At 35.9% G+C, this 18,247-nt stretch overlaps 1 protein-coding gene across 1 annotated transcript; it reads right to left on the bottom strand.

Moving 5' to 3' along the window:
• Positions 1-10,430: 10,430 nt before the first annotated feature.
• alx1 (ALX homeobox 1) lies at positions 10,431-15,719 on the bottom strand. Its single transcript, XM_043216593.1, has 4 exons — positions 15,026-15,719; positions 13,611-13,903; positions 12,847-12,975; positions 10,431-11,140 (listed from the first exon to the last, which is right to left on the bottom strand). The coding sequence occupies exons 1-4, from the start codon at positions 15,228-15,230 to the stop codon at positions 10,811-10,813; spliced, it is 957 nt and encodes a 318-aa protein (XP_043072528.1). The 5' UTR covers positions 15,231-15,719; the 3' UTR covers positions 10,431-10,810.
• Positions 15,720-18,247: the final 2,528 nt, after the last annotated feature.

Here is an 18,247-nt window from a genome sequence, read left to right as displayed (position 1 = left end):
TTATTGTTTGAACTTTCTTCACAAAATGTTCATCACAAAATCCTGAAAAAAGTATTGTTTCCACAAAATAATTAAGCACAAATTATTTGAAAATTGGTAATAATAAATATTTCATGATCTACAAATCATTATATTTCAAAGGTTTCTAAAGGATCGTGTGAATCATTGCATATTAAAATACATTAATATGAATCGCATTCAAAATTAAAGGGAGTATGTGTGTCTACCATGTATGTTTATTATTTATATATAAAGAGACACACATATAGATTATATTATACATATATAGACAGTAATATAGAAATAACAGTAGGCTATATATTTTGAAAATGTTTAATTGATTTACATGTACATATTTACATTCATAAAACTGTATAATTATAATTATTTATATTAATAGTAAACACGACCCATTAAAACTAGACTACATGACAATGACTACATGAAATCAATATATCTAAATTACACAAAAACAAAAATCAACAAGGCTATATTTGTGGATATTTTTGGCAGCTTGCAACAAATAAATCAAGGTATGGGAAACAATGGAGACTGTCTGTGGGGGACAGTAAACGAGAAGTAAACGTGTAGTGCGAGGAGAGATTTTACACCAGATAACTTATCTCGGATGGTTTCATTATCTTCAGCGGATAAAGTAAGTGTGTGGAAAGCACTGTATATACATAAATACTGTATATACAAAAATACATTATGTACACAAAAACCTATATCTTGGATGCAATTAAGCATTGCCCAGCACTCATATATTTCACAGAATATAATATATTACTAATATATTTCACGGAATTATTGTTTTTTGTGGCCAAATAAATGGACCCTCAGTGAGCATTAGAGCTTCTTACAGATCTTAGATACAAATCTTAGACTTTTGAATGGTGGGCTAGTATTTCTTCGTAATAATAATTAATATGCTTAAAGGATTAGTTCGCTTTCAAATTAAAATTTCTTGATAATTTACTCATCCGAGACGTTTATGTAGTTAAATTTTTCAGTCGAAAAAGAAATTAAGGGGTTTTTTTGGTGAAAACATTCCAGAGTTTAAATCCATATAATGAACTTTAGTGGACTCCTTCCGGGTTGAAGGTCAAAATTAGTTTCCTATGTGACCTTTTCAACGTAATGACGTATTACGTGCGTGGCAGAGCAGAGCAAGGCCAGCATTTTGTTTATAAAGCATATTTATATATATTTTTTGACCGATTGTTTTACTAGATAGGACCCTTACTCATCGTCTGGTATGGTCTATTTCAGGAACGTGTTCATCAAAAAGCTTAATTTCTTTTTGACTGAAGAAAGAAAAGCATGAACATCTTGGATGACATGGAGGTGACTAAATTATCAGTAAATTTTAATTTGAAAGTGAACTGCTAATTTATTTGAAGAAAAAGGGATTTTAGGTTGATGCATTGCCGTAGTTAAAATATACTGAACTAATGAATGAAATTATTATTCAATCGTAGGCTATAAACGCACGTATAGGCCTTGCCTTGACAGATTAAGATTGTCAGTGAAGCCACATACACTGAGCTGATTGACCACTATGGCGGATTAGCAGCTGAATACTGATGAACTGATATTTGAAAAACACAGTCGCCCCTGGGACCCCCCTCTCCACGCAAAGCAGAAGAGGTTGGCAGAGACCACAGAGCGCGGCCTCTCATTTCCAATCACTAGGGAGGCTTTAATGAGAGACAAACACCAGGCGACCCTCGGGACCATGACGGATAAATTCATGCTCAGTGATTAAAATGGAAGACAGCACAGGTGCTGAGTTTGCTCGATGTCAGGGACATCACAACTTTCCTGTGCTTAGCTGAAGTGTTTCATACGGAGTTTAGTTTTAGGCTCTTCACGTCTTCAGACTAAACATGTGCTAGACTGCCATCTGCTGGTAGGAGCGTTTTCAAAACACCTTAACCTGCTTCTACTCCCAAATAAGAGACCATCTGTGCAAGAACTATAAATACTTAATCATATTTTAGGCGTCTGTGTGCAGTGGCAGATATAAAAAGACAAGAAATGGGTTTTAAAAACTTCTTAAAAATGACTAATCCCATTTATCTTTCTTTTTTGTCTGTTTGAATTTTTTTGTGTGTGCGTTATTTGTGCCGGCCGTGACTAAGACGACTGCTTTTGGGGGAGAACGAGCAGAAATGATGAATCACCGCGTGATGTATGTAACATAAAATTACACAGACAAACACACACCAATGAAATATATTCACAGAATATGAACATCTTCACAACCATTCAATTTCAATTTGGCCTATCCATGCGTAAAAAAAAGACAAATGACAGCGAATGTAGTTATCACGCTGAAGCCGAAAAACAAAAGCTTTGTTCATTATGGCAGAAGTGATAATATTTCACTCCATTGACTTTCAGAGATCATCCAAGGATAGCATTTATCTTTCTCGTAGTGCTCCCTTTACTCTTTGGGTAGATATTTTTAAGTTTGAAGGAAGAAACCCAGCATGCAACATGGGATATGCGTGCTTATATGTGAAGACAAATCCAATATCTACCAAGCAGATAATAAGACATACACACGTGTGATACCCCAGGTTTCAGGTTAGCACCACACACACACACACACACACAAAAAGCACACAGTCTTTTTCACATCCCTCTGGTGATTCAATTCTCTCTCTGTTTCACTCAGTGAATGAGTCTTTTTCTGTTATAGCCACTCATTTGAAGAGTAGTGCTTCTGATTCAGCCTCAGTTGGGCTGTCACTGCATCCTGAAGAGAAACAGTAAAAGTACCTTGAACCTGGTTGCCGTACAAGTGGGTGGTATTTCAAAGATTTCAAGTAGCTTTTCTAATCTAATTTCACTTTCCCTTCAAAGATGAAATTGTTTTTCATTTACCACCTCAATTTCCCTGCCTCTAAGGGCCGCATCTTACCCGCAACACTCGAGACTGGATTTCTCAAAGGGTTTATTAAAATATATCATAAGATATTTTGCTCAAGAAAGTCATGACAAGTGGGTAAAAAAAAAAAATGCATCTTGCATCCCTCCATTCCCTTTCTTTTAGAGCTGTATATTTTGACCTGTATTCAACAAGGCTGTGTTGTTTGATATTTAAAATATTTTGTAAAACTGAATGTTGTAGATGTTCATCCTTATATGCTCATTTTAATGTCAAATGCATTTAGAAAGGAATATTAGGAATATTTTTAAATTCCAAGATAATGTGATTATAGTTCACTAAAGCAGACAAATTTAAAACAACTAAAACATTTTGTTACTTAAATACAATAAATGTTAACTTAAAAAATAAATTGACAAATGACAAAACAGCAAAATTAAACCTTATTTAAAATTAAAAAAGGATATATATAAACTTAATATTAATACAAATATACAGTAGTACCCCAATTGTACTAAAACAACGATTATCATAATATATATTTTATTAATTATTTTGTGTCATATGTCTTGTAATGACAGGAGTATTATAATTAATTTTTTTGTCGAAACAAAATTATTCTGTTCAGTAAATTAAAAAAATCCATTTCCTCATCCTGCAGGTTGTGGCCAACCGAAACTCAATTCTTAAATAAAACTTTATTTTAATTGTAAACCAAATACCACCCTTCTAAAAACTTGGAAATGAAATGAAATTGACTCGAAGCTGACTTGAAAATGCTAAATCCATTTCTGAAGATGATCAGATTTAATGCTGTGCATCACCAATTCAGCACCAGCAGGTGGCAGTACTCAACACTCAACACTGTTTTGTTGTTTTTATTTAATTTTTATTTTTTATTTTTTTTCCAATGCTTTTTTGTCTGCTTTACCTGTTTTGTTTAATGAAATCCACGTGACAGAGTGGTTAGCTACTGCTATGTATTTGTTAAAAGGCACCAAATGAGGCTTTTAGATCAAGTGCAACATGACCTTTGGTTTCCCAGAGAATAATCACAATAAAAACAGCACTACTACTAAGTCCATCAGACTCTTAATTCTGTGCACCCCGTGGGGTGAAATCCCAGCGGGACTTGGGATCGGACTTTAACTACTTAGCCCATCACCCTAGCTCAATAATGAGAGCTACAGGGGGGTGTTAAAGCTCTTTCCTCAGACCTGATTAAAAGAACTCATTGGCTATCAAAGAAGCAGAGCTGTGTTTACAGTACAGTTCTCCAGCAGGCTCTGTTACATAACCCCCTTCAGAGTAAATCTGTCAAATCAGCAGCGTCACCTGAGAGGGGTCTAGCTTGAGGCGAGAGCCCACTGTCAGTCGACAGGTGATTATGTTCCTCGTTAGAGAACAAGGACAGTAAGGCTTTCTTATCACCTGCCACAGAAACCTTCACAAATAAACAACGGCATCGTTTCCAAACGTCCAGAAGGGTTTTAGACAGTCAAAACTTTTGAAGAAACCACTGAATAAAAAAAACAAACGATATTGTCATCCAGGTTAGATAAAATTTTATCCATATGCACACGGTACCCATGTAGAGCAATATATATATATATATATATATCATATATCACTAGAAAGTGATATTATGAATAGAAGGCATGTGCTTAGCAGTAATTCGAAGTTAATTTAGTCTTTTACAAACATGCAGCTTTTCATTTCAAAAGATTTTCCTTCTGACGGCACCCATTCACTGCAGAGGATCCATTGCTAAACAAGTGCTGTAATAGTAAACTTCTCCAAATCAGTTCTGAAGATAACAACAGATCTTGGATGGCCTGAGGATGAAGTTGGAGTTGCCCGAAGATAAATATGTGGTTTACACAAGTCTTTATTGTTTCATGATGAGTCCAAGAATAATTTTACACAGAGGGTACTCTATGCTTCACGAAGCTGTATCTTTAATATTTCAGCGTCACACTTCGAGGTGACTTGGCCCTGAGGTTTTCCAGCTTGAGGAGAATGAACTTCAAAGCCGGTAGGAGAAGGGAAGAGCCGCGTGGGAGGACTCGGCTTGACATTGGAGATGTGGCTTCAGATGCCCACAGGGTCAGCAGATCGCATCAATATGCGTGATAAGAAACGAACATTTCTACCATTAGTTCATGAGATCGTGACAAGGTGATACGTCACTGTCTGCAATCTAGAGATTACTTCTGGAGGGGTTCGAGATCTGTGTGTGTGTTATCATCAAAGGATGACTTACTTTCTCTTTCAAGACAGCGCGTTTATCTTTAAACTAATATCTGACTTTAAGAATAAAAGCTTTTATGCCATTACTTTGAGTGACTGAGATGGATGTAGCCTAGATTCAAAACACCACATGTACAGTCATTTATTTGATGCTAGTTGCATTTCAACTTCAATACAATGAATAAGAGAAGCAAACAAGAAAGGTCATATAGAGGGATGTATGTTGTAACTAACCTGCATATTTTCTCTTGAATCGCTATTACCTTTATTTGCAGTGTTTTTTTCCGATCCGATTGTTCCTCAGGGAGTTTAGTGAAGTGAAGCTGAGGGAATAGTGCATGTCGTGATGTTTGCGCAGATAGAGAGATGAGCCAGTGCAGATGATGGAGATTGCTCTCCTCCTGCTGGGAGCTCAGTGAGAGTCCAGTCACTGTCATTTGATAGGTGACTGAGGTTTTAGCATGAGGTAGTTTCAGTTCATTTGCTTTGCAGATTATTAACAAAAAAAAACGACAAAAAATATAAATACACAAAAATTAAATGAAAATGTACGTATGAAATCGAAAGCTCAAACTACATAAAAAGAAACTAATAAAAACAACAAAAATATGAAAACTTCAAAAGAATAATGTTTACAAATCTTATTCAAAATATTAATACAAATTTATTGTAGAACAGTGCACAAAAATGCGTGACAGTAATGTAAAATCAGAAAAGGCTTTTCTTGTGTTTTTCCAAGGGCAGTTTCAGTACGTACTGCTAACACAACATGAATAAATTAAACTGCTTTATTCATATGGATCTATTTTACTGTCTTTTTTACGAAATTGTTTATGTTTTTGTGCTTCTCTCAGTAGAGGCCTCTTAGGTTGCATTTAAAAAAAAAAACGACTAATAAAAAAGACTAATAAAAGTCACTGGAACAAGATAAGTGACTAAATTTGAATTTTGAAATTTTGAAAATGTACATTTTTGGGTGAGCTCTGGAAGCAGACATAAAGCATTTTGTAAAAAAAAAAAAAAAAAAAATAATTTTATAGCGATTCTATAGTTTACCAACAAAACTTAAAATTTGGTCTCCAAATATTTTCAGCTTTATTTTAATTATGCATTTAATGCCTAATAAATATAATTTCGTTTCAAATTAAATATTCTGAACGTGCTGATGTCATTTACTGTTGAATACTCAAATCTAGACATCGCAGGTAATAGCTCACGTATCGAGTTTGTTTGCCTCTGATGGTTAATTGCCTCTGTTTGTCTTGGCATTAGTAAACATTGTTATCTCAGTGGGGTGCCGTCACATCTGACTATTCATGAGCGTGTTACGCGTCAATCCTGACACTCTGACAATGACTCACCAGCCACAACAAATGAAGGTAAAGGCTTTCTGCACGCAGATTCAATAGACTTAGCCTGCTAAACCAAAACACTCCTATTTATAGCTTGATCTGTTGTTAGATCAGGAGCCTATTTCAAATAAAACCAGTTGATATTCTTAGTAACATTTCTCTCACCTGATCAGTCTTTCTGTCCTCTTTGTTTTGGGGGTCTCGGGTACTAACATTGCAATTTGTTAGGGTTTACATCAATCACAGACACCAGCGTTTGCGGCTTCTCCTCCTGATCTATATGACTTTATGTTGCTCTCTGAAAGAGCCCAGCTCTGTGTGAAAAGGTAATAAAAAAATCACTTCACACACAATAACTCACAGGGCTTCTTTCGCGCTGGAGACTCGGTTCGGGGAATGCTTTCATTAATCATGGAGCCCGGTATGGACTTCAGCACCGCTGCTCCTACTGAACATACATAACTGTCCTGGCAGGAAGAGCGATCGCTGGCCCCTCGCTCGGCATAGGGCTAAAAACATCAAGTCCCGCTGCATGCTGGGAGTTTTTGTGAGTGATGGGACCCAGCTGAAATGTCCATCAGAGAATGTATGTGGCATTTGGATAGAAAGAAAACAAGAAGTGTGACTGACTTAAGCAAAGAGCGGCGTATTCTTTTCTGGCCGGTCTTCAGTTCGTAGCACACGAGCCATGAGCGCCCCAGAGGTCCTTAAATGTTGCATTATCCAATATTTCACAATAGGCCATGTTTTCTTTTGAGTCTTGTAATGATTCATAATAAGTCCGAGAACATTCAGTGTCATAAAGACAAGAGTCTTGCGGTGATCCATGCTTATGCTGTTCTTCGCTTTATGGGCTCATTGTTTGCATGTTGTTTCTGACAATTGTTAGAGATAGGTCTATAGCGTTAGTATATGTAAAATAATAGTATAGAGTCATATGCAGAGAAACTGATGAAAAATTATCGTCATCCAATATAACAGACGCATTTTAGACATTTATTTTCCTTTTTTTAAATGACTTAATACCAGTCAAAAGCTCATTTATTTGATCAAAAATACAGTAATATTGTGAAATATTTTTTTAATAATATTTATACGTTTTTTTTCTTTAATATGTTTTAAAATGTAATTTATTCCTGAGATGGATAAGCTACATTTTAAGCAGCCTTTACTCCAGTCTTCAATGTAACACGACCCTTCAGAAATAATTCTTATATGCAGATTTGATGCATTAATTTGGAACATTTTGTACTTGTGGCATTTCTTATTATTAACAATATTAGAAATAGTCGTGCTGCTTTATATTATTGTTAAAAAAAACATTTTTATGATTTGTAATTAATAGAAAGCTGAAAAGAACAGTATTTATCATGGCAAAAGTCAACCATAATATTCAACTTTGTCCATTTTTTAGTTTTTAGGGTTTTTTTAGTTTTTTTTAGTACACATTTTACGCAGTAACACAGTTTATTGGTATAAGCAATATTATCTTTTATATCTTTTTTCTGCTTTTTCATTTGTTTGTTTTTTTGTGTTAGATAATTGTATAAACTGTATCTCCTTTTTATTTCTTTATTTTTATTAATATTTTTATTTGTATCACTTTTTATTTAGTTACACACACACACACACACATATATATATATGTGTGTGTGTGTGTGTGTCCTCCAGTCATTGTACTCCACTGGACATCATGATTAATTCCCAGAGTGAGTGTAATGTAATGTGGGTGAATGATTGCACTGGATTGCAAAATTTGACCATTGGAATATACTGTAATTGCCCTGATATCTTTAAATAAAATACACAAATAAAAAAATAAAAAAAGAATTACAGTTATATATTCCCTTTGACAGTGACGTGACATGCCTGACGTGTGCTATTTCCTGTGGTACAGCACCAGTTGAGAGGGCTGAGGGTTGAGAGGCCAGAATAAGCCTTCCACAAGAAATACATACTAAATGTGTTTACTTGCGTGCTGTGATTATAAAGACTACATTGTGCCTGAACGCAGAGCATGGCCAAAAACGTCCATCAAGCAATCGTCTGGAGCACAGCCATTCATAATCAGGGCATGAATTGTCGGACAAGAGGAATCGCATCTCTTTCCACACAAAGTCCTGTGTTTTTTTTGGTTTTTGTCGTCGCACTTGCCAGCTTATCTTAGAAACGTCTTTTACAAAATTCATGCCTGCCGCGTGCAAGCCAGATTTGTTTTTATTCATTATGTGCACGTTAGTGAATTCCTTTTATTTTACTAAACTATGGGTGTAAACGTAAATACGACCGAATAATTATTCAGTACCATCTAATCACAGTAATTGCAACACGTCTGTATTGTATTTTAAAGAAAGGTCGAAGGGGAAATATTAAACGCATAGGTGCATTTAGTAATCAGCGTCTTTTAGAAAGCTTTAAAATGATATTTTTTTTTCCTTCCTAACTGCAGGTCTGGAGTGTCGGGCAGGAGAGAGATCCGTCTCTTTCACGTGTCTCACTCCCCCAAGCGTGCGAGGGTCTTTATTAATGAACGTGGCTCACCCCAGAGGGTCAAACCCATTCGGCCTGCTGATGGATCTCGTCTGCAGCAGAGTGTGCTGGGATCTTCTGCCTCACATGTGCTGCACCATCAGTCTTACGGTGAAGCTGGGGATCCAGAAAAATGATGGACCAGTAACCAAAAGATACAGTGATTAAAATGTGAGTGATGTGAGTAAATATTACGTCACAACAGTCAATACAAAACACTAAGAGTAAGTGATACATAAGCTTTTAACAAGCAGATCACAGAATAAAAAAAAACACTTAGTGATTAAATGTTTTTAAACTCTTTACATAAATGTATGTAATACGCAAATGATTATGTTTCTTGGTAACACTTTACAATGAGGTGTCATTTGTTAACATTAGTTAATGTATTAACTAACATGAATGAACAATGATCAGCACATTTATTACAATATTTATTATTCTTTGTTAATGTTAATAAAAATACAGTCGTTCATTGTTATTTCATGTTAGTTCACAGTGTATTAACTAATGTTAACAAGCACAACTAGTGATTTTAGTAATGGATTAGTAATTGCGGAAATGAACATTAACTAAGATTTAAAACGAAAGCATTGTTTAATCTTTAGTCCATGTTTACTAATGTAGTTAACTAATGTTAAGTAATGAGCCTTTAATGTAAAGTGTTACCAATTTCTTTTAGGTTCAGATGTTCTTCTAATTTTTTGAATATGCATCCCTGTGTTATTTTTTTTATAAATACTGGTATTTACTGGGTTTATACAAATTAAGAGATTACGTTTACTCTAGCAGTTGAGAAATTTGCTAAAGTTACGTTCATCTCAAAAGGTGAAATACGTAGGAAAGCGTCAGCAGAGGAGTCAAAATAACTGAATATTTTTAAAATTATTTTACTCAAAAAGGTATATAACTATAAAGATATTGAAATAATTTAGAGAACAACTACTGCAAAGAACCCACTGTACTATAAAAAAATATTTCTTTTTTTTTTTTTTAGAAAAAGTAATGGTGTATAAATAAATATATATATATATATATATATATATATATATATATATATATATATATATATATATATATATATATATATATATATATTAATTATACCTTTACTCTTATATTCTTTTTTTATAAATAAATACTGTTTTTAACTTTTTCCTTATCAAAGTATGATCACGGCAGGATCACAGTTTCAACAAAACTATAAAGCAGAACAGTTGTTTTTACCACTGAAAATAATAGAAAAAATAAATGTTTCTTGAGCACCAAATCAGCATATTACAATCATTTCTGAAATATCACATGACACTCAAAATCACAGAATAAATGACATCTCAAAACAAAGAGAATGAAACGATTAGAAACACATACAGTAAACTGTAAATTTGATGAAGTTTTATTACCTTAAAATAAAAAATTGCTCCTTTGCATGTGGCACTGTAGACTAGCCACAGCTAGAGAGCATTTAACAGCTTTGCTGCAAAGCACAAAGACATAGTGTTAGTATGTCAGCCATAACATCTCTGTCAAAGTCATGAGCGTATAATACTGTAGTTCTTCATATTCACAACAAGAGATGCTAAGACAAAATAAGAATCACTACTGTTTAATCAAGAGGTTTCCTAATTAAATTATTTCTGAAACGACTTAAAACTTAATTACGGCCGATATCTTTGTTGTTCCAATAAAAAAATTAAATAAAATGAAAACAAATTCATGAAGGTAACTGTGCCGTTATAGGTAAAGACTGTTGAGATCAGGACTATTAGAGTAAGTTCAGAGTTCACACGGTCCAAGATATGTTGGCTGCATGTTCCTTCGCCTTCATCCGCAGCACAGCGATGCTGGAGGACCGCCGCTCAAACTCGGGTTTGGTCTCAAACGCGGCGTGACTGTTCGGTGAAGGAGCCAGAAGTGAATCGGCGAAGAAGTTGTTGAGAGACATTCCAAACTGATTTTGCTGGTGATTGGGGAATCCCACGTAACTGTGCTCAGCGGCCCTCGGCGAGTGGGGGTAGGGAGACGTCACGCAGGGAGGGGAACCCCGCGGGATCATGCAGGACGAGACCACAGAGCTGCCTGGAGTGGGACCCGTCCATAAGTTGTTGGAAATCTGTGTGGAAGGAGGAATAGAGTAAAGTCAGAATGCGTGAAATCACAACACTTCAGGGTTCCTCACACTGTAATAGTTCACCCTGCGATCCCAGAAATAAAGTGCCTTTTTAAAAAACACACCTTTGTATTAGTAGGCCATCTTTTAAAAGGGTAGCTCCTGCTCCAGTGACAGCTTTTGTACCTTTTTTTCTGAGAGCGTAGGTTATTCACTCCTGGGTTATCTTGCTTTAGGCTTGAAACTACTCGTACTTTACCAAGGGTCAACAGTTAAAACTGGGCATTTATATATGTTTCGCATTGTATAACGTTTTTATTTCCATATGCTGGGTGTCGCTGTTTCAGCGAACGCAGGTCAGTTTTCATTAACGCTGTCATTTTTTTAAGAACGGACTACATTGGTGAAAATGAAAGGGTCTATTCTTCACTCACATTTACGTGTTTTCTGTCAATGCTATACTTTTTCCCTCAAACGCTGAAACCGCCGTTTATACAAATGCGCACTGTTTCCGTTACCGTTGAGGGCGCGCGAATATGAGGGACGCGATTGGCTAACTAGCGGAAACATTTAAAACGGCGTTGTTTAGCAATATAGGGCTAACTGCACAAAAACGGCGCTAACCCGGATTATGAAACAAGGTATTAACAAAAGGCAGTGCTAAACACGCTCCTGCGTTACAAGTGTGAAACGGTTCTTAACCCGAGGTTAAAAAAGAGGTCTAGAACGACCCGTGTGAAACCCCCTTTTAAGAAACAAATGATGTCTAGATTAAAATGGAGATGAAAAATAACAACAGCAGGCTTGAGCTGGGGCAGGAAGTCATGAAGCACAAGACATAATCACAATAAAGAAATCCAAATGTTTGGAAATTCATGGAGCATAAACACAGATTGCGATTTGGAAAAGTTAATTCAATTTCAAAATATAAATCGACGCATGCCTGGGAAAATGCTTCATGATAAACCGCGATGACATCATATCAGATACACCCTCGATCTACATCAAAATACAGTGACAATTTTTGTCCGAAACTTTAAATAAATCCAGACCGGGCTTTTAAAAACAAACCCTGCAGCCCACAAAAATGCATTTGTGTTTACCACAGAAATCTGGGCATGAGACAAACACAAGGCTTAGCACCCTCCCACCTCTCCTCACAACTTGCCCGGTGCAATAAAGACCTGTCCTGTAGAAGGCTCAGGCTTTTTGATGGGACTATGGAAAACACACTCCTCTCTGATGAAGGAAATCGAGGTCCTGTGGTGCCATCTAAATCCTCCCAACAGCTTTTGTCAGTTTGCGTGAGACAGCTCTCTGCAGCCCGACTGACTGCCCACACCCTTCAAAACTGTTTAAAGCTTGAAAGACAAAGGCCAGTTGTGGACAATTCATTTGTTGTGTTTGCGTCTGTAAGGACCATATGCTATTAGATCAAATTTGCTCGAATGTTTTGCGACTTTACAGTCAAACGCCTCTAATCAGATCAGTAAATACTAGGTTTCGTGATCTATTTTGTTAAACAATTATTCAGGGTCACAAAGTATGATTCTTTTTTTAAAGCAAAACGGTTTGCTAAAAACAGCAGGGCAAGCATTTTTGCATTTGATCAGTGGTGATCTAATCAGAAGACGTGCGTTGGTTGATTTTGTTTATGTTTTGCAAATGGTTTTGTAAAAAGCACGGTGCAGATAAATGAAGTGAATCACCTGTGAGTAGCTGTCCGTCCGGGGCAGCATTGATATGTCATAGGTCGCTGCAAAGTGGCTTTTGGCCTGCTGGATCTGTCCGTATCTTTCTCGCTTTCTCCACTTGGCTCTTCTGTTCTGGAACCATACCTAAAAAAAAAAAAAAAGTAATTTTTTTCCATGATGCCAGATTCATTATAAAATATTCAGTTAACGTTTTATATAACCACAAATTGTGTTTTATTTATTTTATTTTATGTTGTCTTTGTAGCCTACTTTTTTATTCAAATATGTGTAAACTGAACTCTGTATCACAATTAATTACAATTTCATCAACTCTATCTATTGCAAACAAATACAGAAAGAAAGGAATGTAATGTCAGGTATTTTATCATAAAAAAACATTTATATGCATTTATTTTATTTATCAAATCATGAAATTCTTATAAGTTTTTATAGCGTTAACTTGACTTTGTTAATCAGTAATAACATATTAAAATCGGTAATTAAGGTCGTTTACTTTTGGGAAAGCGCAATAAAGTGCAGGTCGTACTGTACCACTTTCTTTTTAACCTGAACATGTAAAGCAAAAGAAAGTGTTTTTATATTAACGGTGAGAAACGCATGCATGAGGACTAAAAGATGATTTGTTTGTTTTTTAAAAGTGACAACTGAGGCTTTTTAAACCTCACGCCTAAATTCAACATTTCAGAATTTCCATAAAAGAGTCTAAAAAACACACACACGCTTAGAGAGAATTGTGACAAACGAAAGCGAGCAGCTACCTGAACTCTGGCCTCCGTGAGCTCTGTTCTCATGGCCAGCTGTTCTCTCACGTAAACATCTGGGTAATGGGTTTTCTGGAAGACCTTCTCTAGTTCCTCCAGCTGAGCGCTCGTGAAGGTCGTGCGATGGCGTCTCTTCTTGCTGCTGGACACGTTGCTGTCGCATTTTTCTCCGATGTCGTCCAGGTCCGTCTTGTCCGGTCCGGCCGCGGCCGGGGAGACTCTGATGCTGCAGCAGTTCTCCATCGCGTGAAGGCCGCTGTCTTCGGTTTTAGGAGCGCAGTAATTCACGCCTGATCGTGGTAAAATACGGCTAGTTAACACAAACCTTTCAACGGCACTCCGTCTAAAACTTTAAAAGCTTTATCCAACACTGAACAAAAAAAAAAAAAAAAAAAAAAAACGCGTGGAGTGGTTTTACATCGTGCGATAATTTCAAAAGGTGAATACAAATGATGCATGCAGACTCGAGACCGTAAATATATAGATATATAAAAACCAAAAAAATGCTGATGGACACGTCAACGACCGATGCGACTTTATAGCTTGATGAAAAGAAAGTAGATTTAATAGGCCTATGTGTATTTGCTCATCTAGTCCACGTAGGCTGCAATAAGGGGAAAATATGTTTAGGCTATTTATTTGAAAATGTATCTTCAAATGTAAATTAATCATTTATTTGCAGCGTTACGTTTGCTAATACGTTTTAGTAAAAAGTTACCGACCGATTAGCGGGGGAATAACATAGCAATGTTTTTTAAATAAGATAAAAGATCATAAAAAAGTCGAACGTGTATTTAACGTCGTAAAGAATTAGACGCTTTCCGTGAAAACGTGCAAAACTAACTTTTCTTTTTCTCAACTTCTGAAGAACGTACTATTTTATAATTGTTAAGAATTAATTGTTGAAAACGTTTTTCTTTTATACGGTAAATGTAAATCTTGCATTTAAATATTGTAAATCAGTTAAATCTGCAATATGCACTTTTCGCTTTCAGCCCAATTCTTTCAAGTTATCGAAAATGCAAAACCGGCAATATAGCATCTGAGTGTTTGGGCTATAATTTTTTTTTTTTCTTGTTCTTTTGTTCAAAACAAAGTTTGCGATGTAATACGCGTTTCTTGCTCGTTTGTTTAAAAAAAAGGTTATTAAAGTGGACTTTATAGACTGGTATCATTCCTACTTCAGCAGAGGAGGTTTTATTTTTCACTTTAGATTATTAAAGCGTCACTGTATGTGGGCTTTTTTAGACTCCAGTGAACTGAACTTCATTAATATCTGGAGAACCGAATAACAGCTGCTTTACTGATCCAGCATGTTGCAGAAACGCTCAAGAATTTTAAATGGCATGCGATGTTTTGTAACGCTTCACAAACACGCAAAAAGCCGTGTGCGTTTTTAAAGTCAGACTTACTATTTTGGTTGTCGCACGGAGACGATCTGTCCATGGTGGCGTGTTGATCATTGCTCTGCATCGAGAAGGCCTGCACGCATTTAGGTGATGTCTTGTTGTAGTACTGCACATTGTCTAAAGTCTCCATGACTTGGTCCATGTAGTAATCGCTGCCTTTAATCGCTTGACTTTTCAAGGAGAACTTGTCGCTCAAGTACTCCATCATGGTCCTCTGGCCTCGTCTCAAGCATGAAGCGCGTCAGCGGACACCATAAATGTTTTAGTGATGTCAAAAAATGAAGCAATGCGGCCAATTATTTGTACAAGTCGTTAATTTGTCTTGTCTTAAAGAGACCGAGGGCCTCTCTTTATACGGCGAAGAGCGCGAGCTTCAAGCAGCCACCCAACTTCTGAATATGGAGAAGGTGAAACTCCACCCACGCGCATGCACAGCCACTAAATAAGATTTATGAAACTCTGAGATGACCCGAAATGAAACAATTACACTTGCTTTCGCTTTCAGTGTTTGGATATCCCTAATGATTATTATCTGATAAATCTGAGTGCGCTGTTTTAAGTGTTAAACTGTGTAAAAATAGTATTTAAACTACAAATAAGTATTTGCATTTAACTCGGAAAATATCATCTTTGTTCTTTTTTAGTGTTATTTACTTTAACCTTTTTTTTTTTGCTGTTGTTGTTGTTGTTGTTCAACTTTAACCATTTTGATTTTTCCAGTTTTATTTATTGCACTTTTGTAATTTACGGTATACAAAAAAGTCAGCTGCGCTTTCCAGAAAAGCATCACCGTTCTGTGGATACATGCCATTAAATTACTAAATTATATTTACATATTTTTTACCCATTATTAAAACGATTCGAATGTTTATAAATCACCTGTACTTTTAAAACGGCTACACAAATATAAGTTTTCAGTGAAGCAGTTTTCAGTTCACTTTTACATATTTTTAACACGTTTATAAATAAATTTCAACAATAATTTGGATACCTATAAGTAAGCTAAACTTTTCTCGCGATTTTAATTATATAGTGATTATTTATCAAACCTGTGTGTGCAGATCTCATGAAACCTGGGACAATCTGAAATTTCCGACCAAGAAACAAATCACGACGGCGTTCAGCGCATACGCCGCAGAAATCCTGCATAATCTACCTGCATTTGGTCTATATATACAATAAAAGTTACCACTTTGTCACATATATTTAAATATGCGTTAAAAAATTTTAGTTCAAAAGTTTTTTTTTTCTAGAGGAAAAATCCATGATGATACGTGTAATATTAAAAATGGCCTTTTATATCGCGTAATTTATTCTGCTACTTTTATAAATAGTTTCGCTCGTTTTTATTCGAAATTCAAAAAAATAAGATGAATAATGATCTACTGACGAGTCAAAGAGCGCAGAGCTTCGCACACTCCGACGGCAACGGTGCGGACACAGACTGAACATGAGGATGAATTATTGAATACCAAACTATAAAGCTCGACATCAAAATGATTTTGCGACCACCTGAACGTCTGCGTTTCAAACAGGAAAGGCGTCATCCGATACCACCCTGGCTCTAAAGAGTTCGTAAGAGATCACACATAGAGAAGCCCTCTCCTTTCTGACAGCAAAACCTTACCACCTGCCAGGCTAGCCATATCTAAGGGTCACTTACAATGCTTGGGGTTTGATGGTGCCACTCTAAGAAAAAATGAAAATAAATAGGGGTGCTCTTAAGTAGCAGGGGGGTTTCTTATTAAGGCTCTGAAATGACCTTCTATTTGGACCCCTTGCTGAGGGGAAAATGTGAGAAATTCTCTGTGGTTTGTTGAAATTTTGTCTGCACATTAAAAATAAAGCACATCAAAGTGCCGAAGATGCTATGAGTTACGGCCTAATTTCACTTAGTTAAGTTCGTAAGTACATCAAGAAATATTTCTGGATCAAAAAAAGTGACCATTAAAGGATATTTTAAACATTTAATCTTCCATTTGTTCCTTTAATAATAAAATAAAAAGTGCAAAACTGTCATATTACAGAGTGATATTGTTCAGTTTGAGTTTTTTTTAGCACTGATGTGTATTATTTTTGGGCAGGCATTTTGACTGATGTATTACATGCTTTACCAAACTGCAATTATTAATTAACATATGCCTAGATAATGTTAATATAACATAAAAATATTCATACTGACATCTATAAATTGTACGTGATGATCCTTGCATGTTCTCGAAATGATAATTTAAAAAAAAAAAAAAAAAGTTTATACGTGTGTTATATAACATACAACAATTATACAACTCAAGGATCTCCTTACTCTGAGCTCTGTCAGATTGGTAAAGAGAGAGATGTTAGTGTTTTTCTTGATTATGAAGGTACATTCTTAAATCATATTAATGGTTTTGTACTGGCCACACGAGGCTTTCAGGCCACTGACATGTTTGCCATTGTTTATTGCCTCTCTCTGTTTCTCTCGCTCTCTTATGTACTACAGGCAGAATGAATCTCTAGTGAAAGTCAGAGGTCAGTACGAGCGTGTCAGCTGGGTTTGTGTACATACGCCTTTGCAGTCACTTAAGTAATTAAAATGATAATAAACGGTTTGGCCACAGCCACTTCATCCAGCTGCTGCGATCGAGCTGCTCAGGTCAGGCCAGATGCATTGAGCTTGCAAAGTCAAATTTGGTTTGAAAGGCCTCTTCACTTTAGTGTGAAGGATTATTCAATGAGTATTTATTTTCCCTATAATGTGTTCCTGGGTAGTTTAATACACTGTAGTCTATTAGAAACTCAAACAAACCAATAGGTTTTATATGACTCTGACTAACCTTATTCAGATCTGCTCTCGCTGGCACTTGAAAAGATTATCTCTCATGGTTTGCCTATGTTTTCTGTGGGTAACAACTGGCATGAATTACTCGCTGGCATCGGTCTGCGGATTCAGGCTGTTATTCTGAGATTCAGCAAAAGTGGAAACTTGGAAAAGTACTGTCTTTGGAGTCCCACTATAACCTTTTTGCAGTCATAGTCTGTCTATCTATATACTTTATCTAGTCTGTGCGCTCAGAAGAAAAGTACAAAACTGTGACTGGGAAGGAATCCTTTCATACTTTTGTACTTTTTTTTCTGAGAGTGTATATGTAATATATACTGTATACATGCACACACTCGTAGTTGCTTATAGTTACTTATAGTCAGTAGAATATTTAAAGTGAACTATCAAAATAAAGTGTAACT

The sequence above is a fragment of the Puntigrus tetrazona genome, chromosome 18 (genome assembly GCF_018831695.1).
Source record: "Puntigrus tetrazona isolate hp1 chromosome 18, ASM1883169v1, whole genome shotgun sequence".
NCBI lineage: Eukaryota > Metazoa > Chordata > Actinopteri > Cypriniformes > Cyprinidae > Puntigrus > Puntigrus tetrazona.
Note: the sequence above shows the minus strand (reverse complement) of the source record. Positions and strands in the feature narration are given on the sequence as shown.